Source organism: Enoplosus armatus, chromosome 19, assembly GCF_043641665.1.
Source record: "Enoplosus armatus isolate fEnoArm2 chromosome 19, fEnoArm2.hap1, whole genome shotgun sequence".
In the NCBI taxonomy this organism is placed as follows: domain Eukaryota; kingdom Metazoa; phylum Chordata; class Actinopteri; order Centrarchiformes; family Enoplosidae; genus Enoplosus; species Enoplosus armatus.
In genome coordinates, this window is record NC_092198.1 from 16002176 (window position 1) to 16027935 (window position 25760).

The following is a 25760-nucleotide window of genomic DNA, read 5'->3' on the forward strand; positions in this document are numbered from 1 at the left end:
CCCCCATTTCCACTCAGCTAATAATACAAAATCCTTCACTTATTAAACAGGCACACAAATTACTTCTGCACACACACACACACACACACACACACACACACACACACACACAACTCTACACTCAAAACCTGTAAACATTCTCTCAGATATGCAGGAGGAAAGACATTACTTACCATCTTCTGCCTGGAGTCGGAACAGAATGAGCTCCCCGGCACATGCACACACAATCTCACACACACAATCTCACACACACACACACACACACACACTTTTACACACTCTCTAACTGGGAGAGGGTGAGCGAGGAAGGGAAAGCGAGAGAGAGAGAGAGATAAGAAGGGAAGGCTGGAGTGAGGAGGACGCACAAGAGAGCGAAAGAGCAGCAAGGAAATGCAACAGCCAAAGAGACAATAAGGAGGAGGAGAAACAGGAGGAGGAGGAGGAGGAGGAGGAGGAGAGTATATGGCTGCACATACGGTGCTGTGTGCTGCACTAAATCATACATGCATGACTGAGGTCTGTGTGCGCGCATGTCTGCGTCTGAATATGTGTGTGCATTTCCCACGAGCTCCCCGTTTGTCCCGACCCTCTTTCTTTCCCACGTCTCCCCTCCTCACTCTGCTTCTCTTTCTGTCGTTTGAGTCAAGGGGGGGCCAGGCTGATGTGAGGTGAACCACTGGACTTGTCCCCCGGGGATGGACACATATAGACAAACAAAGAGACAGGGAGACGGATCGTGCAGCGCAGGCCTTGCTAGACAAACCGTCCCCGCTTCCTGTGCGTTCGTTTCCCTCATTTTCATTTACATCCATCTCTCCTTCCTCACCTCCCACTCTCTTTCAGTCCCTTGTCCTCTCTAACTCATTAGCTCTCCGTCCCTTTCTCTCTCGTTCACTCCCTCCCACTCTCTGTTCCTTCTCTCCTTCTCTCTCTCTCTCTCTCGCCTTTCTTTCTCACTCACTCCACAATAAATCCTCCACACCTCCAGCAGGCCAGGAGATGAGGAGTCACTTTTATGAGCCTTACTGCACTGGAGGAGGACAATAACACATATCTAGTAGTGCTGCTGCTGCTTTGCTGGGCACACACACACACACACACACACACAAACACCAACAGAGTCACAAGCGGTCAATACTGTCAGGTAAAATCAAATGTGAATAATTTCAGTAGAGCACAAAGGCATATAACAAGTCCTATTACACAGGGGAATAAACCTGTAAGGAATGACGACACAGGCTGTAAAACAGTGCCAGAGCGTCACACTGCGCCAGGCCTCGATGTCCTCATCTCAACAGACCAACAAAACCATCCAGTCACACACTCGATGCAGTACACATAAACACAGCGCAATGTCACGGACATAACAAAGAAAAGATGGCAGAGCACGAAAAAATCTGTGATAATCTTTGTCTTTCTCGACCTCGCAGCATCCAGAGTAAAAACAACCATGTCTGCTTTTACCTATTAAACAGGTGACGAAGGAAAACGACCATGAAGCGTCTTAACAGGATTCTGGGCCATCGTGAGCCTCCAGAACAGCTTCAATGCCCCTTTGACATAGATTCCCTCGGATTCCTCTCGTCATGGATGAACACCATTCTTCCAAAAGATATTCCCTCATTTGGTGTGTTAACGACGGTGGTGGAGAGTGTTGTCTAACATGTTGCTCCGTAGTTTTTCAACTTGGATGAGATCAGGTGACTGCAAAGGCTGAAGTGAATGAGTCACATCACTTTCATATGAATCAGACTTCGTGGATTTGTGAATGGGTATGAACGCTCTCTAATGCAAGGGTTTTCCTCAATCTAGCAAGTAAACATCATTATTTTTAACTGGTTTTCAGGCTGTCCACACTAATGGTAGTCTAATATGTAAAAATAATTAGAAATTCTATGTTAATCACTGTATTATTAATACACTAAGGCCAATTAAAATCACGTTTGGTTCTTGTTAATAGAGACTTCATACTTCATGATGAATATTGTATTTACATCTTTACTACAAAGAGGACACGGACAGTTCTGTCCTTTACTACTGTATCTTTGAATGATGTTCATCGTTGTAGGCAAATATTGACTATAAACAAAAATACAGATTCAATGTATTTTTGGAAATATGAAAAAAGGGCAGAGGAGTTTGAAGAATCCTTTACAGCCCTGGGTCTTGCCTGCAGTCTTCCTCTCAGGCTGCAAGTACAAACATTCACCAATCAGAGGGTCTAAATAGCCTCTTTGTGAAACAAGGGGCAAGGTAAGTCCACAAAGCACTTGCTTGTGCTTATAAAGCTTAATTGCTAATAGCACAGGAATAACTGAAAGCAACCTAGATGAGCACATCAACATTTTCATCAGCTCCTCTCGTCTCTCATTTGACTGATGCTGGCTGGACAGTAAGAGGACTCTGTTCAAAGTAAATCAAACTGAAACTGTAAAAGTCCTTCCCTACGCTGCTTGCTCACCGCATTATTCTCCTCAGATGGACGAAGACTAAACCACAATCTCACAGAGCTGGTTGGAGGAAGTAATGACGTCAAACAGCTCGAGGCTCAAACAGAAAGTTTTATAAGATCTGGCCACCTTTAATCTTATTTTCTTTTTTGTGAATCTGTGAGAACAGTTTGTTTGCTGATTTACATTCTGAAAATTTAATAATATTTAATATTTGAACAATAATAATCAAACCATTCAGTGAGCCCTCCTGCCCTGTATGGAAGCATCTGCGATCATTATGTTCCCCCACTCATTTATTCCTTATTCTTTATGTCCTTTGATTTCTCACCCATCACAACATAATTATAGTTTGTTCACATCGGAAATGCAAAAGAAGAAGGACAACTACAAAACACTACAACACATATTGATAGTATGTGTCCATATACATACAAAGTACTGACACTCAAAAATGTACCAGACTGGTGAGTAGTATTATAGGAGCTCCTGTATATACTTTCCCAAACAAAAATGGACAAACACACGCACACACCCACATGCACATACATAAAGAAACATGCACACAAACAATCCCTAATCCCCAGCAGAGGTCGTTGACAGTGCAAGCTAACAGAGCCCTGCGCCCAGCGGACATTAGCACGGCCACTCCAGCAGAACACACCCTGCTTCATCCTCACAGCTCAAAAAAGGGCTAAGGGGACAGGAGGGTCACAACATACACACACACACACACACACTTTATTTTGATAGTCATGGACAGTACAGAGTCATGTATCCTGTACTGTTCTGGGCTGCAGGAGGAGAAGCTGCCGTACAGGCTGTAGATCATTGATCCGTCACACTACAGCCGGCTGACTTGACATTGGAACGGTGCTTACGCATAAAGCCAAGGCATAAATCATTCATCTCCCTCTGTCTGATCACTTCACTCTGCCAATGATCCTCTGTCACAACTCATTTGCAAGTGATGACTCTGTGATCTGTGTACAGATCAGGCCTAAGCCAAGCAGCATGCGCAATTTCTTTTTTCTTTTTTTCTTTTTTCACACACCATAACTATCACATTTGTTATGACTGCTGTGAAAATCCTGCGAGGGACAGATTATCAAGACTGCTCAATAGCCAAGCTGTACTTGTGACTTTGAGCATAGTGAATCTTAACCAACCGCGGAGCAGAATCAAAGTAAACAAACAAACTAACTAACAGACTGTGTGATTGCATACATAAGATACTTAAAGTACCGGGTGGGTAAAGGGTTACAACATAAACGTCCTGAAATTATTTGTCAAATCAGTAATTTATTAATGTGAAACATCTGCTCGGTTCAGCCTCTCAAAGGTGAGGATTTGCTGCTCTTCTCTGTTTTGTATCACTGTACGATATGTAATAATCTTTCTGAACTTGTGATGAACATTTTTTTCATCAATCGATTAGTTGAAGATAGTGTTAGATGTGAATAACACAAAAGCACGCTAAACTTACCAAAATAGTCATATATAGTAACATACCAGTAAACAGCACTATCTCCTCTAGCAAACCCACTTCACCACAAACTATTTTCACTGTATTACAGCTCTGTTACGCATGTATAAATGACTATATGAGCATGCCTGTTTGCACACATGTGTGCATGTTAACCTGCTCTTGCTTTGGCTTGTGGCAGTGACCTGAATGGCAATGCGTCCAGGGTGAAGGTCATGGAAGTGGCGTGGGCTGAATTGCACTACTGCACTGTGACTCATTTCCCACATTGAAGAAGTGAAGAAGGAGGAGCTGATTTCCATAAGCCTTGGCCTTGGCTCCAAAGCCATGCATCAAGCCATTAATCAAAAAAATGCTACAGGACCAGTGCAAAGTGAAGCAGTGTCCTCTAGGTGCACAGCCAGCACCTGGGAGTTTGTGCAAAGGCACCAGGGGCGAGTGAGAGTACAGAATACTTTAATCAAAATAAATGCCGATATCAGTCAAGTTGATGGGATGTTTGGAACAGTGTACAATACACAGAGCATAAATAATGTTAGCACTTGCAGATGCATCAAGGTGAAAGCTCTGATGGAAAACGGGAGAGCAGATGAAAAGGACAGCATAGAGGCTAAAGAGGCATTATTATTTTAGCCTTTAAATTCCCATTAAAAATGAGGTAAAATTTAATTTGCAAGGTTTTATATTGACTGACAAAAGGAAGGGGAGATTGAAGACTTGATAAATACTTGATTAATCAAACTTAAAAAGGTACATTCCAGTTGTCAACCTGCAGTCTTATTGTCGTATTTTTCTCCATTATGACTATCGGTCATGATAACATTTTACTCCCCACCTCCATTGTAGAGATTAGGGAAACGTGGACAAGAACAACATTGTTCAGAACAAAGAGAACTAACCAAAAGCTTTCCAGAAAACTTGAACTCAAGAGATCTCAAACACTTTGAGTCCAACCAAAAGTCAACATAGAAAGTAGTCCCTGGAAATCTCTATGGCTGTTTTAGCGAACTGCATAGCAAAACGCAGGTTCCCAACCTTATTGGCTTGTGACCCCTTAAGTTCCAATGAGAGAGTGATTTTTACTTTTAATATAGTTTGACCTCTGATTTTTACCGTCTTGAGGATGTAAAAGTATTCAGTATTTCACAAGAAAAAAAGAAACTATAGAAAAGCAAGATAATAAAAACATAATGAGAAATGTTTTCTATTTATTTTGTCACTTCCGGCTCAATTTGCCAGTTGACCTTACCACCTGCTGTTGTGTATTTTCTATTCAATTTGCTGCCAACCGCTACAGAAGTTTCCAGTGGTCTACTTTATTCAATAGTCAATGAAAAACAATATGAGAATAACTCTGACGAACGTTTCCCTGGATCAACGTTGGACAGTTCATTTATAGTGCAGCCGGAAATGAGCTTGAGTTTTGAGCTGATAAGCTGAACAAACAAACAAACATGCGATCCTGAATGTTATTCCAAAATGGCGTCACCTGGAAAACAGGCAGGAGTACTTTTTGTGGTTGTGTCTAAGCAAACCAGTGCACATAAAAATTCTAACCAATAATACTCTAGTGAAAAAAAGAGCAGGGGACACAACCTCAAAACACACACACACACACACACAGACACACACACACACACACACACACACACTAACACACTGTCAACCATCCTCTGAGTCAAAGCCCCATCTCCCATATGCTTCATTAATCCAAACTCACCATTACATAACTGTACTAAATGCTCACAAGAGTGGAAGGGTACAGCTTCCCTCCCTGTATCTTGAACACGTGTGTGTCTGTCTGTGTCTGTCTGTGTGTGTGTGTGTGCACAAGAGAGACAGTGTGACAGAGAAAGAAAATCTGGTTACATGAATGGTTGTAGAGCTGCTCCGTTTGTAATCCTTTTGTATCTGCTTGCATTTGTGGGCTGCGGGGCTGTGAGTGTGGCGCATATGAGAGTGAGACAGTCACTTTCTCCCTTAAGGATGATTTTGTGTGTCCAAATGTACTGTATGTGTGTGCGCTGTGTGTCTTCCCAGTTGTTGCTCTGCAGACAGACAGGTTTGGACATCAGTGGTGAGTCTAGAGGCACGCTCTCAGGCTTTATGCTTAATAGCAAAAACCTATGACAAACTACAGAGCTCCTTTTGACACATACATGTTCAAAAACGTTCATTCACATCAACACAGACTCAGCTCGACTTCAACTGCGTCTTCACTTGCATGCCTACCACCTGAACACACACACAGTCTCGTAGCTTGACAAATGCTACTTGAGCTTGAGGTGCTGATACACCACCTGTGTGTGGATTTATGCATGTTTCTATTTGGCAGAATAGTGTTTCCTTGCTCGTGCTTCGCTCCGTGAGCCGTGGTGTCAGGCCTGCTCGTACTGGAACCGCAGCAGCAGCTCTGGCGGTGACAAGATTAAGACCCGCTCCATACCTTCTCCTCTCAAAGCCGCCACGCAGCGCTGCCAACAAGACCCAGCTAACAAACTAAAACAGCCCACAGTGGCACATGAAATGCATCAGTGAACAGAGCCATTGTGGCTCTGGCTCCAGGGACATTGTGTACATACTGTCGGCAGCCGCTTGCAACGTGGGAATTTCAAAGAACATATGGCAGCTTGTCGCTGGGAAACAGCCTGTGTCAGAATCTAAACAAGCTAAGAGCTATACCTAGAGAAGCCATTAAGTGTCTGTTATCTGCCACGCACAAAGACACACATGTCCAGAAATGCGTGTCACACACAAATGCTGACTAATGTGGTTTGCATGGGATCGTGACAGGCTAGCAATGCTCAAATTGGGTCATTGACAAATAAAGGCTTCAGTGGAGAGACAGGTGTAAGTGTGTTGTTGGGGAAAGGAAAGGGGGGGTGTGATGGGAAATGACTACCTCACTGCATCAGTGGAGCCAGGAGCAGCACTGGGACAACAGCAGCAGCATTAAAGCTCCTCACTGTCCAATTATTTACAGCTCCACTCTGTTGCTCAGGTCAAAAACACCATGGCGATGTCTGAGGCTCTCTCACCATGATCAGTCGTACAAGCTGTGATCCCAGCAAGGTGGGGCATAGTGTAGCATAGTGTAGGGGGAAAAAAGTGGAAAGCACTGGGAAATTTGAATAATAAAACAATTTTTACGAACAATATTTCCATTTAGCACAGAAGAAAGCACTGTCCTCCTGCTGAGAGGACGACTGCAAAGAAGCCAATGGTCAATAAGGGTTTAGGTGCAGGAAACTGTTTTCATTATTTTTTGTCAGTAGTCACTTTCAGGTCACGTTACCGACTGCTGTCATCTCATTGGTTTGCTCAGTGAAAAGTCACTGAGAAACACGGTCAAAGATCTAACTGAATGAACTTTGTGGCATGATACACCCAAAGCGGCGGCGTTGCAATGTTTGTGGTCCTTGCTTTCTCCACAGAAAACAATGTTTCAAACAAGCGCAAAACAATTCTGCCACTGATAACGGGGGATTCAACACTTCCACCACTCTCTGTGCCCTCTCATTACTTGCTGCTCAGTTCTCCACATCTTGACCGATTGTTTTTACATATGGCTGAACCGCACATTCAAATATCTACATTTCCACCAGACTTTATTAAAATGCGTCGCTGGGGTCAACCGGCTCTCTAGCGCTGACCTCTCGTCACTCTACAAACACCAAAACACTGCTGAGCAGAGAGACAGAGATCTCCTCTGGTTGCTTCCTCAGGTCTCATGACCCGCCTATGCACCCGCCCTCCGTCCTCCACTAACATCCCATCCCTCTGTTCCCATGGCAACCCCCTCATCTATTCCCACAGCACCTGCCTGCTGTCCGGGAGACACGCGGAGACGTGACACTGACAGATGAGGTGTAAGAGAGAGAGAAACAGGAGACACACAGAGAGAGAAAGTTGACACCATTTGGCATTTTTAAAAACCTGCAGGAGAGATCGGTGAAAACACAGAGAGATACTTGGACATTTCATATTACAATGTGTTGCTTTTTGCGTCATGAATTGTGTATATCTTTCACACTGGTAACTCAGTTAAACAGAAAATAAGTTTGCACTCCTCATTACAACCAACTGGCACCTTTAGACCCAAACTAACCTGAGAGCCTGTCAACATGTTGGTGCACATGGGTTACAAAAACGAGCGCTAAGAGTGACAACAAGAACATGTTAGGGAAAAAGAGGGACACGTGGACAAAATGTTAAGTAAAAAGTATCCCACTAAAGCTGGCGACTGAGGGTGTATAGTTAAAGAAACTGCAATGTGTTGAATTAAACCTGGGGAATAATTCTGTAGGCATACACATCTAAGCTTAAGAGCCACAACCTGCTGTCTCCATAAACACACATTTATGCACACTCACCCACAAACAACAGGGGTTTTAAATATAAAACACATTGAAACGAAGACAAAACGTACACTTTGCGAAGTTGAGACACTGAAAGAGACCGGCCAAGACTGAAAACCAGTCAAGACTGTGCGTGTGTGTGTGTGTGTGTGTGTGTGTGTGTGCATTGTTTTGATGTGTAAGCATGTATTGTAGGAATGTGCTGTTCTATTTTAGACAACATGAACTAAAATTAAGACGTAAATACAAATAAAAAACACATTTCAAATACGCAAAAAACAATAAAAACCACAGTTGAGAAAAAGAAAAGTAAATTCTTTCTCCCCCCAAAATAACCAAAATAAAATAATGAATCACAATCCGATAGCTACAGTAACTACATGGTCTGTGGAGGTTAACACAAGTGAGCTGTCAGAGACAAACAGTGGGGCTGAGAAAACAGGAAACGCGCGCGTGTGTGTGTGTGTGTATGAGCATATACAGTGTGTGTGTTGTTGGAGGTGTATATTCTTACCTATCCTGGTCAGAACCTGTTTAAGTTTTAGAGAAAAGCGCTTTTTTGGCACTTTTGAAAGGGCAAGTTTTGATTCAGGATTTAGGTTTAAGGTTGCATTTAAAATTGACATGCGAGCACAGTAGCTGTCATGATTTCATCTGCACCAATTTTAGGACTTCTTGTCCGTTTGCTTAAAAGTTAAAAGAGTAGTTCGACATTTGGGGAAATACACTGTACTAAATCCAAAATGTAAAAACTACAATTTACAGGGACTACAGGGAGTTACATGCTGGAACTAGTTCTTGGTGTCCAGCGGGCAGGTGGTGCAACTTTCTGGAAGGGTTATGTGGCTTGGCAACCTCACGGTGATAGCGAGAAGTCACTGCTCCCACAGGGAAATAGGCCGGATTTATATTTATATACAAGTGTCTTGTATCCGGATTAGAACATTTTAACCCAAGAAAAGCGGACTGAGGGTATATAGTTAAAGAAATTGCATACGCATCCAGATGACATTCAAGACACTTTCAATTACACTTAGCTCTGTTGGCCAGATCACAAAGAGGAGAACTTCTGCACTTTAGCAGTTGAGTTAAAATGATAATAGTTTAGCTAGCCAGCTAACGACCCTTAGCTTTAGCTCCATAGTTAACGCACAGACATGAGAGTGGTATAGAGCTTCTTCAAAAAGTGAACGTGTATTTTCCAAAACGTCAAACTATTCTTTTAAGTTTCTTTCAGTCTGTTGAAGGCTGTGTGATACAGTTGAAAGCTCAGGAGAAAGCAACTAAATGGACCTTGAACTGGGACTGTGTTGTCAAAGTATTATTTCCAGGGTCAAGAATAAACTTTATATGTTTAACACAAACCTAAAGTGCTATGGATGAAATCCTATCAGCCACTGAGCTTGCATGAAACTAGATCCATCTTCATGACAACTGGACATGACATCTGCTGAAGAAGGCAGTGTGATATGGATGAAACATCGAGAAGTGAATTTCAACTTCAGCAAAGCTGTTCAAAGTGTCATCAAGTTCGCCAGGCTTTCGAGTCCAGTTTTCTCTGGATCGGTGGTCTGGCAGTTTGTAGCTCACTCTTATAGAAAATCCATCCAAAAATCAAAAAAAAAAAAGAAATCTTCTCACAATCCATCAGATTTATCTTGCAACCAGGTTGGGCACCACTGATTTAGGGTACTAATTAAACTGTTGAGGATGGAGTTTATGATCAGGGGTTAGGTAATAAACATTGTCAATGTTAAAGTCCTTACAAAGTACCAGCATGATGAATCTGTGTTTGGTCTAAATGTATGTGTGTGTGTGCGTGAATGTGTTTGCTGTATGTGTACTTACTTTTGGTGTGGGACAGGAAGCGGTAGAGAGGCGCGAGGTGGCCTGGGCGCGGGGCGACTCCGAGGGCGTGGTGCTGAGAGAGGCTGTATCCCTGGGCAACACCTGCACACCCCGCGAGATAATGGAGTCTGGGATCTGTGATCACGCACACACACACACACACACACACACACACACGCACACAGACGTACGCAGACACACATGCATGTAAACACACCATAAACCCATAGGCAGCACACATACACATATTGATATTCAAGGTCCAGGAAGACACATGTATATATACAATGTCCAGACTACAAACCTATATATACACACACACACACACACACAAGAGGACAAATATTTCAACTTAAACGACCACGCCTACTCACAGGGTTGATGCAGATGAAAGGCAAAAAACGTGACATGATGATGACAAATAATGAGATATCGGGGGGCGGAGTCTTACCAACATCCATCTGTGACTGGAAAATGAGGTGGGATGTTACCCTGACAACAGAGCCATAAAGCAGGGTCCAGGCTGCAGACAGGGCAGGATAGGATGATGGGTATGGAGAGATACTTGATGTTACATGTGACTGCACAGAGTAGACACATATGATACATTCACACACACACACACACACAGATGTATGTAGATGATATGATATACAGTGATACATGACAGACTTATCTTAAAGAAGAGGTTCACTCTTTTTCAACTCAAGACATTTGTGCAATTATTTACACTTTTAATAACCATGATGTATCTAACTGTTGAATAACAGGAAGCTCACAGTGAAGTCAGACGTGTCTTCATATGTGCTACTGATAAAAAGGGGTGGTTTCATTAACTTTACTTTTGCGTAGCTTCTGGCAAAGATGTAGCTGAGAGAAATAAAGTCAATAAAACCTGAAAGAAAGCTTGTTTTACAATTAGCTGAGTTTCAATTCAGGCTGAATCTTCTAAAGGCAGCTTTTTTTTTTTTTTTTGCCAGATACGAGTGCTTCTTTAGCAACGCTCAGTAAACCCACAATCCAATGTGCACTAGGCAAATATTTAATGGGCATTCGGATGCTGCTGGTTAACTTGTTCCTGTTAATAACTGGGCTTTATAGATAAAAGGAAGGTATTTTGTTACTTTTACCGTACCCTTAACCTGGTACACTGTCAAAATAAAACCAGCCTCTTAACCTCTTGTGTCAGAGAAATACAAATGTTTCGCTGTGCACTTCCTGTTTTTGAAAAAGAGATTCATCATAGATTTTGAAGGTGTAGATGATTGCCCAGTTGGACCACATTTAAGCAGCAGCAGAGGGGTTTTATTAAGGTCTGGGTTGAAAAACAGTGAATCTATCATTTCAAGGTGGAACCTATAGCATTTTTAAACATCAGTGTGTCATGTTCAGAGTAACTGTGTACCTTTATAATAAGACTTTTTTAGCAGCCTGGTTCAGCAGCAATTATGCTCAAATGCGTGGTTTCATAAATGAAACATCATAGATTGATCACATGTCTAAAGAAGGTACACTTTATCTAATGTCAGCGTTATCAAACATCCAGTCTACAGTACAGTCCTTCCTGTTAATGTGTCCCCGCAGCCGACAACAGAAACATCTGCCACTGATCAAAACAACAATGTTACCTTTGTATTTTGTACTGTATAAACCTGCTTACCTAAATGTTAATTGTTTAAGGATAAAGAAAAATAATGAATTACATGATATTAAACCCTTAGTGTTGGAGATGGTGTAGCAGATTCTATAGATATTTGAACTACTGTGAGCTAATCTCACCGGTCAACACATCTTTAAACATGATGCCATAAAACTTGATGTTAAAATGCTACATACAGCACCTTTAACACATGCTTGTATGAATGACGTGTGAACATGTAAAAACGAACTGATACGAATGGAGTCAGATCTATGATATAACAACAAACGCTCCCCTCTCCTCTCCTCCGTCCTGGTACCTTGGCGGCGATGGATGCGGCGGTGATGTGGGAGGAGGAGCTGTCCTCAGTGGACGCCACACCGCTGTCCTTCTTCTCCTCATCCTCCTCCTCGCACTGCACGCCCTTGTCCTCCGTCTGGCGGCGTGGCGAACTGTTGGGCAGCGGCGAGAGGGGTGGTGGTGGCGAAGGCAGGTCCTCCAACTCGTCTGCGGCCTCCTTTACCTTCACCACTGCGTCCCGCAGAAGGTCGATGGCGTGCGGCAGCGCCGGCAGGATGAACTGGAAGCATTCCTGGAAGGGGAGAGGAGTGCAAGGGGGGGAGATAAATCGGTGACAGGGATTTGGGTGACATGGACATTTAGTTGTCTCAAGTCGATATTCTCAAACAATAGTTGACAGCATGAACAAAATAAAGACTGGTACCAAATAAAGGCCATTAAAAAGAATTGAGGGTGTTATTACCTGGACTTTAATGACTCACGTGTATTTCCACAACACTTATTCATCAGTACAACAACAGATTCATGTTACACTCACCACTCTGCCTTTCTGAGTGTCTGTTTTTGACAGAAGTATTGTTTTCACTCACTAACTAATCAAAATGTATTCTACTTTGCCGTTTTTTCGATCAAAGTTGAGCTTCTGTCAATGAAACTCAACACCTTCTGCAGTTGTTTCACATTAAAAGCCTCACAAGCGTTCTCAGGTACACCATGCTTCTATTCACTAAACCGTTACAGCTGTCTTGCTTCGCCTTTAGTGCTGTGGAAATGTAGATTATCCAGAATATATCAAAGCAACAAATAAACACGGAGGAAATGTTGACTTTACATAAACAGGAAACAACATCCATCGCTAAATAAAGTGGAAGGGGTCTGAAAACAGGGAACATTTCACAAAAATCTGATAAATTACCCTTAAATACAGGGAAAATTAGAAATAAAGGCCTGTCTCTAACATACAGTAAGTCTGTGTCAAATAGAGGCCTGGCTCCCTTTGCAGTTAAGGTATTTGAGAATTTACAGTCCACCACTATAACCAGGAATCTACTCAGTTCTATGGAAGAAATATAGTATGTGACCCTGTTTGAGGCAGTAGACTCTAAAACAGAGATTTCCTCCTCATCCTCAGCAGGTCACAGCGCCTCCCTCTGGCCATATTTATGCTAGCTTATGCTCATCTTCTCCTCCCTCCATCTCTGTTTGCCTCTCCGGTGTCTCTCTGTGTGTCAGTGTGCCTGTGGGCTCCTCGGCTATGCTAAATGCTCCATTCTCCTCACTCCCAAGACAAGAGCTAATCTGTGAAATTATTTATCTTCCTGTGTATTTTAAGCATTGAGAAGATACATTATTAATCACCCCCACGCTTTACAGTATCCATGCCGGCTGCGAACGGGCTTTTTGGGGCAACCTTTCCACTTCACATCCCGTTTCATGTGTGCATTTCACAGGCTGGATTAAATGTGACAATGTTAACCTTGATGTGACTGAATTCGAATCCCATAGATCCACACTAGGATGCATGCATGACTGGAATAGCATGCTCCACCACGGTGCATGAAAAATACAGGAAGGTATTGCACATGGACTCCTCAGACCAGGAGATGAAAGAGATTGAACGGGTCAATCTCAGTAGTTGCCCCCGAGCCCGCCGGCCCAGCTGTGTAGCCGCAAACTAACCTTTCCACCCCATACCCTTGTCTTCACTCTCACACATAGACATCCCAAACCCCTCAGCACACAGTAGACTGTTTATGCCTCTTGCTGGTGTGTTTGAAGCCCACATCTGAGCGTTTTTGGAAGACGTGGAAAGGAGGGCCGGGTGTGTTGGGCTGAATTGGGAAGGGATTGGGCAAAAGACGGAGTGAGGATGGAGTCAAGAGCCTGGAGACATTCCTCCTTTCCATTTTTTTGCTTTCATTGCATGCTGGGAATTTTTTTTTTTAGATTTTTTTTTTTTTGTCTGCTCTTATTCTGTTTTGTCCTGGAGGAGAGTAACTGTCAAGAACACTAAAGAGCAGAATCCCTGGATATACTGCCAGCGGATGAGAAACACAAGTGAGAGAGGAGGATGGAGGAAGAGGGGAAGGCACTGCTGTTTGGAGGGGGGGGGTTGTGGGAGATGACGAGAGAGGATGACAGACAGAGAGAGAAAGAGAGAGAGACACGGTGAGAGAGAGTGAGAGAGACAGGGAGGATGAGATCTCGAGAGATTAAGAGAGACAGAGATTCGGCGAGAGGGTAAAAAGAAACGGCAACAGAAAGACAGAGAGACAGACATAAAAGTAGAGAATAGGAGATAAAGAGTGAGAAAAAGACAAAAAGAAATGGCCAACATTCACATTTTAGACAAGTTCACTTCTCCAGTACAACGGGGGGACATGGTAGAATTTCTAGATCACTAAAGTTGCAAGAAACTAGAAATAACAAGTGCAAAAGGGACATTTTGAGGAACTGTTTTAAATTGACAATATAGCTATGGACCAGTGGACAGTGTGTGTGTGGAGGGCCCAAATAACCTTCCCTACCTCCTCAAAAGAAACCAAGAGAAGTAAATTTCCGTTTTTTATTCTTGTTAGCTAGTTGCATCAGTAATAAGAGCACAGCTGGGATCATGATGGACAATGGGATAGGACAGTCGAAAGAAATATGTTTACTTTCTCCGCACTTCCCTCTAATCATTGCTTTTTTATTGTGAGTTACTGTAAAATTGTACAACTTCAGTCCTGTAAAATAAGCCAAAAAGGCTGGGAACCTTGGACATGGAGCACTGATGACCTACTTCAGTACAACATCAGTATCCTGTTGTTGTGTGTGGGAAAAGGGGGTAACTACCTGACAAATAAAACTATTATTCAGCTTTTTTTTTTCAAATCATATTGTTTTCCTGCATCTCAGTAGGAAATGTTCCATGGCCTGGTATTGGTCTGCTGCCCAGAGGCTGGCAACCACTGACTATAAACAATAGAAACATGTTTTTAAAGTGATGGAGGGCTTTCGTTCCCATTTAAAGAGCATTTTGAGTGAGTAGAGGTGAGCTACGGTGACCACAGATATACTGAACTGTACTGTATATTTACTATATTTCCCTAGTGGGCGATTTGTTACTGTGGCATGCAGATTATCCATGTCATAGTAACATAGATACCGCCATACTGTACAGGACATACACCAGATGCACACCCCTGTACATACTGTACATTATGCCCACACATACATAAATATATAAAGAGGTACAATCTAGATGAGTTCTCAGCCAGTGACAGACGATATTGTGCACACTAAAACACGGATGTTAATATAATGCAAGGTGTAAATGTACGCAGCGTATTTATAGTATGTGATCATATCTCATCTCAATGTCGTCATCACATGTGAAAATGTTACCATAACAAGTAGAGTTGTAACTGCTGCAGGTAACAAAGGCATCAGCGCAGGTGTAAATGTCATTAGCACAGGAAGAAAACATCATGGAGGGTAGGAATGTTATCACCATGTGGCAGCAACATTACAGCAGCAGGTCGAGATGTTATGTCCACGAATAGAAATGTCACAAAAACATTAGAAATGTCATCACCATGAGTAAAATCATTACTTGTGGTGTAGAAATTCAAGGTTGTAGGTAGAAGCGTTATTACAGTATGCAAAAGTCAATGCAACGAGATTGTGATGGGTCGAAATGTCTGATAATGTCATCAGAGTTATCTCAGACTGATGTTTTAAAGTTGAGTTTGACCCACAAAAAAAAAGTCAGAATATCTCTTCTTCTGCTGCTTTCGATTTAACCATTCATTTCAGAATTTAATCTAATCTTTAAATCACTGGAGTACCCTTTTAAACATGTTTATTTTAAAATGTATAAGGATTCAGTGTTCCCTTCAGAAATATATTCAGAAAAGCATTTACACAGTCGTGGAACTCATTCAAAGTCATGATGTTCTTACATCAGTTAGGCAGGTTTCACTGGAGATTTTCCAGACCACTACCTCTGAGGCTAAAATCATATCCTCACCAACATCTTCTTAAAACTGAAAAATCTCATCACAATATGGACAAAATGCGAACAACCAGGGCAGATATTAAACCCTAAAAGCACACACAGCTGTGATTGAATTGTTGACTATCTGAACAGCATTGTGCAGACATAGAGTGGATTGTGGATCGGCTCAGCTGGACTTCCCCGTTATCTTTATGACAGGACATCATCGTAATAAAAGCCTGCAATGGGCGGCTTGTGCCATTAACTTTAAATGGGGGTTGATGAGAGAGACACTAATATGGCAGCAGATGGGGGAGAGGTGGCGTAATTGATTAAAAGAAATACTAAAATCGATCAGGAGAAGCAGGCGCGTAACGAGACAGAGACAGATGTGCAGGTCAGCACAGCAGAGAGAGGGAGACAGATGGAGAGGGAGACAGCAGTGGGTGGACACACACACACACACACACACACACACATATAATGCAAACACAAACCCACAAAGGTATAGATGCACTCTGCATCATTTAATCCTTGAAATGAATGCACACAGAGGCGCACACTAAGTCACACACCTTCAAATCCATACACATTCTGCACCCATGCTGCGCACACACACACACACACACACACACACACACACACACACACACACACACACACACACACAGATAATAACTGCATGTAGATACATTTACAGATCAGAAACAATGTGCAGGTAAGAGTCTGAAGTGAAGTTGACCTTTACATAAGGGGCCATGTTACTAGCACAATGCTAAGCTAATACTGCCCACACAAACAGGTCATAGCTAACAAGTTGCAGCATTCAAGACAGAGTCACTGGTTGCTATGTATCCTTCACAGATTTTTTGTTCATGTACCGAAGGTGTCCTGTGCGTGGTGGAACCAGAACTGTAGCGCTGACTTTTTTGCTTTATTTCACTTTAAAAGATATTTTGTAATACATTTAAAGATACATTCATCTGAGGTTGTCCCAGTGCCAAAATGGGAAGTTTTGTGTCCACTTTCTATATGGACTGCATATGGCACTTTTATCCAGATCGCCTTACAATTTTCCTCTCATTCACCCACTCGCTCACTGATGGCAGCAAGCAGCCATGCGAGTCACCGGCATTAACCATCAGGAGTAATTAGTGTTTTGCTCAAGGACGCTTTGACATGGGGACAGACGTTGGGGATCTAACCTATCACCAGAACTATTTGAACTTTTTCAAGCACAGCACCTGATCTGCCACCTGCGAGTCTGAGTTTTCCCGTGTTTATCCTCCATGTCACTTTGCCCCGTCAGGTGAATCCTAACTACACCTAACACTAGCATCCACAGGAGAAAGGTGATGTTGCTACAGCTGTTTGAGGCGTTTCCTACCTGGGAGCCTTTCTTGCTTCCTGGTAAGTTTATGATGAGTGTCTTCCCTCGGATACCACACACAGGTCTGTCGCACACAAGCACAGGGAAAGTTTACATGAATACAGAGTGCCACAAATATGCTTGATTATGCTGACACACACCTTTCCCTCCACCTTAAAGCCTTGATTCAGCGCTTCATAGTGCACTGTACTGTGAAGCACAGGTGATAAATGAACTCACTCACCATTTTGCCTCTTTAACCAACAGAGGGGAGTCGCACTGCACATTATTTATCTATGAGGCTCTACTGGAATAACTGCCCAACCTACCTCTGCTCTCTGATCACGTCTACATACAGTAATTAGAATGAGTTACAAAAAACTCTGAAACAAGCTTCATTGTTATGTAATTTCTACGTGTTTGTCTATACAGTATATGTTGATATAATTCCTGTGCACTGCCTCTCTTGAAAAACAATCTTGATCTCAATGAGACTACATGTTTAAATAGAGGATTAAATAACTACATGTTTAAATAGAGGATTAAATAACTACATGTTTAAATAGAGGATTAAATAAATGAATCGAGTGTTTTGGTCGTGTCCTATGTGATAGCGTGCGTGTCTGACCTGGAAAGCATGCCTAGTGGTGTGACGTTGAGGGATCCCATCAGCATCGCCAGAGACATCCCTGGAGCCTCGCGCTCTATCACCTCCTTAGTGGCCTGGAGAGAAGAGACATGAAGAGGAGGGTCATCAGTGTGATCAAAGTCCATCCTACGTATTATTGAAACGATTTATTCAAATGCCGAAGAGTTTACTCATGCAGTTTAGGTTTGTTTGAACTAAAGATACCGTGGCACTGTTCATTAGGAGGTGAGGATGTAATCAAATGTAAATTACAGGAAGGGCTTTCTATAAAGAGATGGATGGGTGTCGACATTTGGTGGACAAATTCATCATGCTTAGAAAAGCTACAACAAAATGAACACTGACAAATCTGTCCTTCCTACAGTTACAGGGACTTCAATCTTCCAGATGTTACCCGAGGTGTAACTCTTTATTCCCTGTGACTTTTGTTTACAAACCCGGGTTCACTTACAAAAATAAAATGCAATGCAATGAAACAAACTTCCTACTTCGCTTTGGATAAAGGGGCCTGTTGGGTGAACATCACCCTACACCTGACCCAGCAGATGGGAGCAAATGAGACATTTAAATACAGTGGGGTATCTGTGATTTCAAGGAGCCATATTTAAATTTAGTTTAAGTTTCCATAATGCTTCAAGAATTGAAGGAGAGCAATTAAGAGAGTTAATTTGACAATTTCTGCTATCAAGTTGTGACACAATAAATGTCAATATGAAAAAGACAGGACATTCATTTTTCCATTGGGTCCATGAGCATGTTAAGCCTTTGTGTCTTCAGCCAAGGCTCAAAACCAGAGCAACTTACAATGACTATAAAAACAGAGAAAAACAACAGAACAGGAAATCATCACTTATTACTGCATAATTCCTCATTAAAACATCTTGGCAAAGTGCTACTGTAGGTGAAGAGGTAAAGCTGTAACAGTCAGGCAGATGTCCAGAAAATACTGATAATCATCCCACAAACCTCCTGAATGCATGTCTTGACTCAAAAACATCTGGACTGCCCTTCAAATATTGATTTACAATCCCTCTTGCTAAACCCATGTCTCAACTGTCTGAAGGCTGAAAAATCCCTATCTGACCCTTCTCCTCCTCTACGTCCCCCATTAGCAATCAAGATTGATTCAATCTTTGACGTCAATACTTTCGCGTGGTCAGTCTGTGCAATTAAATCGTGAAAGGTTTGCGTTATCTATCGGTTATTTATCACATTTTGTACACAATGTGCATAGGCATTTTGGTTTGGTATTTTGGTCAGTTGGTATTTTATTTCATAAAAACGTGGTGTGGTTTCCAGGGGTGGTGGTTTTGCAAAGTCCACCATCTTTGCAGGGACATATGCAACAAATGTTTGTGTGCGATTGTGTACACATTCGTGGGACTGCAGTCAATGCGGCACGTTCTTGACAGATAGATAGCGGAGAAGATAGTGCCTTCTCCTCCAGCTGTGTGTGTTGGGTGCCCTTGAGTTGAGTGACACTTCAAACGCACCATTAGCGAGGGAGAGGGGAGAGAAAAGACTTCAAAGAGAGAGGAGCCACTGATGAGCATCGTGGGCTTGGACTCGGGAGAGGAGGGAGATGGAGGGAGGGAAAGAATGTGGAAGGGACGAGGGGAGGGGTGAGATAGTAACAAGAGGGAAGGAGGGAGAGAGGGGGAGGGGGGAGGCTGGATTCATACCTCATCACACATTATACAAAGTCACTGATTGGGAGAGGAGGGAGATGGGTTTGTTTGATTCAACAGGCATGCATTCAGACAAAGTGTAAAAGACATACTGCATGTTCTACTGCAATGTGTTTGTCTAAACGCAGGAAAACAAAGAGAGAGGTTTTGTCTTAATTACAAGTGCAGTCCTCAAATTCACAGAACGAGAATGTTTTTTCTCTTCCAGCAAGTTACGCCCGTGTAAAAGTAGACACTGCTTTTATTCAGGTTTCATTACACCAGTGCCTTGACCCAAAGTATGCATTGAATTTCTTTTTTGATCTTAAGGAAATTTAGTCCTAGTTAAATATTGGAGCATACATCCTCCATGCTTGTTGTGCCACGGGCTGATCACTGGAAATCAATGTACTGGCATGAGGAAAGCAATTAATCAAGAGCACATCTGTTGAACGGAGGCTAACAGGAAGCGACCAAGCTCCAATGCCTTGTTATAGGTTTACATGAGGTGCAGCTTTAACAAAACAAAGTGACATTTTTGCCATACAAAACCATGGCAGAGTAAATGACCTGACACAAAGCAATGCAGGCAGCGGCTATGGACAACTATTGACACTATTTCAACTTTGATTTTGCCACCGCATTTACGTGCTACAGTCCACGTAAATGCTCATCTGCTTAACATCAAAGTATCAGCTGGAAACGTACGAAGAAAAATATTATGGCCGGTATGATGTGGTAGGAATAGAATAGAGTACGTCATTACTGTTTACTACTAGTACCAGTAATCCCTGCTGGTTTGTATGAAATGATATCCCAGCTGACAAACAATGTAAGCACACATTGTGTATAATACACTTATGGGAAATTCCAAGCTATAGAATCATTTAACATTAAATTGTTTAAACGCACAGACTGACCAAGAAAAAGACGTAGTCCCATATTGATTCCAAAGATGAAATCAATCTTGATTGCTAATGTGGATGGGGAGGACACAGGTCAGATAAGGATTTTTCAGCGGTCAGACAGCTGAGACATGGTTTCCTAAATGTATTAATGGATGCAATGTAAAATACAGCAACATGTAGTACTTACTACAATAAGTAAAAATAAGGGTATACAAAGAGCTCTTTGATTCGAGTAAAGACATCAGATGTAATCGGTTAGTTCCGTCCTGCTTTCAGCTAAAACAGAATACAGTCATACGTGTCTTGTACAGCCGTCAAACCCACAGAGACAGACAGAGAGATATCGTTGTCTCCAGCATACAGGGTCGAATCAGATAGCAGGTATTATCAGCGACTACAGTGTCTACGTGTCTTCCCCCCTTCCAGGAAGGTTGCTGTCTACCATGATTGATGAGGACCAATGATACTGCTGAGAACCACAGCTCATCCCCTGCCAGCTTGCTTGTATGTGAGTGTGTGTGTGTGTGTGTGTGAGTGAGGTTGGCTCAGTGAATGTAGCAGAAGGATAGCAGTGTAAATCCAAAAAGTGGTTCTGATTTAAAGTTATGCGGTTAACAATGGTGTGTGGCGAGATGGGTAAAGAAAAGATGAGAAAGAGGAACGTATGCACAGTCGTATACTGCCTTCACAGTACAGTTGACTGTATATATGCACAAGTATGTGTGTATGCATATAAATTGGGTACAGGAAGTCTTTAAAACTTCATATTTGATGTTGTCTGGAATGAAATCAGTTGTATTTGATATGGTTACCAGCAATATCAAGGAAAGAAAAACTAATAATGTACGTTTGTGTTAATGTACCCAAGAGCTTCCCCTACTACTGAACTGGTGGGCTGGAAACAATGAATATGGCACCATGATGGCATGCGAGTTGTCAGGCTTCAATATATTGATTTTAAATATAGTATAAAACAGGGGGTGATTGCAGTTTTACTACTGAAAAATTCTTATCATCATATTTGTCAAAATAGTACAGCTGATTTGTGGAAATTTTGAAAAATGTGTCAAGACAATAAATAGGAAACATTGTGTGCAGACCTTAAGCCACTATGGCCTCCTCTCCTGTAGTTGATCTATTATTAGTGATAGAAACACTCAACAGACCCGTACTGACACCTGCCACCCATTATCTCCGAATTGCTTGCTACACAATCCCATGTGAGTCAATAAGGATCCAACTTCTGCCTCTTTATTTCCCATGTGACCGCGGGGCTAATTACACTGTGTGTTAATCAGTGCTGCAACACACATGTGTAATCAGCAGAAACAGGCTGAGGTTCCCTGAATAAAAGCCCAGGCAGCAACAGGAGAGGTCCACTTTTCAACAGCGTTTCCCTCACAAAGACAGTCATCATTATAGTGGTATCACATTACTTCCCTTATATGACCTTGTATCAAAGCAGTGTCCATGTTTCACCCCAAGCTGTCCTTGTTGATTCTTATGTAAAGTGTTTCTGGCTATATTTTAATGCCACTCTCAAGCGTCATTATACAGTTTGCATATGTGACTTGGGACATTGTTCGCTATCACTCTTTTGAGCCAGTTATTCCAACACTACAGTATGTCATGATGCGTTCAATGAACAATGTACACCGCTATACTGGATGTCTCAGTTCCAGACATTTGTTTTTAATTCAATCAATTAAAAAAAAACACAACAAAACAAAAACATTGTTGCTTATGGAGAGAATTGTGATTGACACATTTAAACTCACCTCTGGTGTGACGTCTCTCGGGGCAAAGCCAGTGCCGCCGGTGGTTAGGATAAGGTTAAGTTCCTTTTCATCGCACCAGTCCACCAGAGTCTCCTGTCGGTCCACACACACACACACACACACACACACACACACACACACACACAATTAATTATAACAGATAAAAGATAATGTACATAGATAGATACAGCAGATAAACAGACAGATTAATAGATTACATACCTTGATTTCGTCTATCTCATCTGGCACTATCTTGTAGGCCGAGATCATACCCCCCAACCTGAGAAAAGAAGAAAGTCATTAGATTGCAGATACAGTTATTAATGTATTAAATTCCAGACAAGACACTTTATTGATCCCTGCAAGAAAATCCTCTTTTGTCTTGCTACCCTTCTACAGGGAGGTCAAAAGGTCAGTTAAGGAACTGTGGACCTCGTCAGAAGTCAATGTTTTCTTTACCAACCCCCAGAAGTGGAGAGCTGAAACTCAGGACGACCAGTTGAAGGACAGTCTCTCTCCTCTCTATATGTCACCGCCCTGCTGCCACACGTGGATGTGGGATATTGTGGGCTCACCTCCATCTTTCTCAGAGTAATAAAGCAGAAAACACACCCTAACCCAGACATGCACCCCAAAGCTTGTATATGTGGCGTTTGTCTGAGTGAAACAAAGTCTCTTCTTCAGTTCTTTGTGTCTGTATCTGTCATTTATGAAAATGCAAAACACTGATGGAGAGAAAAGAGAGCAGATGACAGAGACTTAGAAGATGTGTGAGAGGGAATGGAGGAAATAAAGACAGTCGAGTGAGACAGGAAAAAGAAAGAGTTGTTGAAATATAACAGCAAAAAAGGAAGAGAGAGAGAATGCCCTTGAACATCCCTTCCTGGAAGGATTTTCCACAGGACGGCCCACTGAAGAGGGAGCTCTGACAAGGACAGAGCAGCAGCTGCTGCTGAACAGCGATCCATGGCGACCTCCTGTGGCCGGACTGGGTATGACACTCCAAAAAGAACAACCCCAGGCTCAAGGTGAAGGCTCTGCACAGACACCCCTTATGTAACCCTTTTCTTTTTTTAAGGAGCGCTATTTTTGGGAGCCTACTGCATCATGTTTCCCCTCCGCGTCAGCCACTTAAACGCCATGATACCCTCCCTCAGACAAATACCCATGAACTCTGTGAACATTAAAGCATCCGCTATTTTTCTGCCTTTCAGATGCTTTTCATCCACATGGAAACCCTCACTCTTCACACACCGAGTTACACAGAATACATTGGTGCACCCTGGAAATATCGTTTCACCAAATCCATCGGCTCTGCTCAGTTTTCAAACTGTGCAATGGAGCAGCAGAGAGACACGCTAAGCAAGACAACACCAAAATACCGCAGCAAGCATGCATGGAGACGAAGCATGAAGCTCAGAGGGAAGCTGTCTGCTTCTGACAAAAGAGGCAGAGAAGTCAGAAAGAATCATTTGAGGAGTACTTTTTCATGAAACACTGCACATGTAGGGCCACTCGGAGCATCCACTAACTTGTGCACCCACCCACCCACACCCACACACACACACACACACACACACACACACACACACACACACACAGACACACACACTCCCCTGCTGACATTCCTGTGATGGCACGAGTGATTTACTTCACTTGATGTGCTTGGGTGGGAGGGAGGAGGTTTTTTTTGGCATCTCTGTATGTGTCTGTATGTATGATTGTGTTCATGCATGTGCATTCGTCCGCTTGTGTGTGTGTGTGTGTGTGTGTGTGTGTGTCTGTGTTACACCTCGGGAGAGTAAAGGAGCTGTCAGGACAAATCACCTCTCTCCCTCTCCTGGGGTTTTTATGCTTCTCTGTTTCAGCCCAAATGAAAATATGCTCAACACAAATAACTAGGGTTCCTTCCCACCGTTTCCTAGGCAACCCCTCCTGCCTGAAGCCTCTAGTTGCTGTGTTGTTCATCGTGAGAGAGTGTGTGAGAGTTTGTGTGTGCCGGTGAATGTTTCTGGGTTTTTTTTGTAACTATCGGGGATGCCATTTCTGTGCAAAGCCAGCAATATGTTGTTGACTGGACATTTTTGAGTGTGCGGAGGTGCACGTAGCTGCATGTTCATGAAATATCTTTAAGCTATGATGTGATTTGTGTATTCATGTGTGTGTCTATGTCGATGTCAGTATACACAACATGTATCTATGTGCCAAGACATATGTGTGTGTGCACCCTTATATAGCTTATAACATCTGCAGTATTACAGTAAGCTTGTGGATGTATTTGCATATATATATCAATGTACAGTTTATGTATTTGTGTATTGTATCGCTGTGTGTACACGATACACACCACATGTGTTGTGTATTACTACAGATAGTTGTACATATGTGGCTGGAGTAAAGAATGTGTTTGGAGATGTTTGAAGTTTTGTAGTACACATTATGTAGGCTACGTATGTGTGTGTAAATTTCTATATACATGTATATTTAAGTATCTTTGTGTCTATATATAGTATACATATGTATAGGTATAGGTGTACTGTATGTGTTGTGTGTGTGTGTTTACTTGTGTATGTATGTATATACATGTGTAAGCATACAGTGTGTGTGAATATACAGAGCAGAGAGGTGTTTCTGTTATTTAGCAACTCTCATTGAGGTAAATGGGGTGGACAAAATAATAGAAACACCTGTCAGTAACACAATACAATTCAACAGCACAACAAACTGCACCAGCTCAAAAAATGACCAGTTGAATTCTCTAAAACCGTTTCAAATAAAACAGAATAAAACAGTATAACCTTCTTGAAAACAGGGTTTATTGCAGGACTGTTGTTTTAGACTGCATTAGTTTTTGGTAGGTGTGGACAAGCAAAAATATGTGCAAGTGTTTGCATATACTGTTTGTGTGTGTGTGTGTGTGTGTGTGTGTATGTGTGTGTGTGTGTGTGTGTATGCATGTTTGTACACCCACAAATTTGTATATACTGTATGTGATTACACTGTATATACTGTACTAGCCTGCTACCAGACTTCTGAATCACCTCAAAATCAGATTTTTTTTCAGCAATTCAAATAAGTCTGGTGTTGTGACCATTGACGGCAAAGATGTTTCTCCCAGTTGGAGAACCAACCAATCAGAGCTTTGTAGGTGGAAAAAGAATGGAATTGTCATCATTGTCAACACAGCTAGCTAGCTACATAGCTACATCCATGAAAAAAGAGCAACAGAAAAATGGCATGGATGAGATTGACACAAGTTGTTGTAGCTGATTTACAGAACAACTCTAACCAAGTGGTCATGTAATTTCCCCCTATACGTTTACTGTCTG

General features: G+C 42.3%; 1 protein-coding gene across 2 annotated transcripts in view; it reads right to left on the reverse strand.

Annotated features, from left to right (window-relative positions):
* The window catches only part of gphnb (gephyrin b), an 89310-nt gene that overhangs the window by 30777 nt on the left and 32773 nt on the right, over nucleotides 1-25760 (reverse strand). Inside the window, exons 3-10 of one of the 2 annotated variants that reach the window (XM_070925391.1) lie at nucleotides 22654-22711; nucleotides 22432-22524; nucleotides 18058-18152; nucleotides 17448-17514; nucleotides 12101-12373; nucleotides 10143-10277; nucleotides 3768-3785; nucleotides 1541-1578 (exon numbers count right to left, since the gene is read on the reverse strand). In XM_070925391.1, coding sequence (XP_070781492.1) covers nucleotides 1541-1578; nucleotides 3768-3785; nucleotides 10143-10277; nucleotides 12101-12373; nucleotides 17448-17514; nucleotides 18058-18152; nucleotides 22432-22524; nucleotides 22654-22711 — 777 coding nt within the window. The remainder of the gene's footprint in view (nucleotides 1-1540; nucleotides 1579-3767; nucleotides 3786-10142; nucleotides 10278-12100; nucleotides 12374-17447; nucleotides 17515-18057; nucleotides 18153-22431; nucleotides 22525-22653; nucleotides 22712-25760) is intronic. The other variant, XM_070925392.1, reaches the window with a different exon arrangement.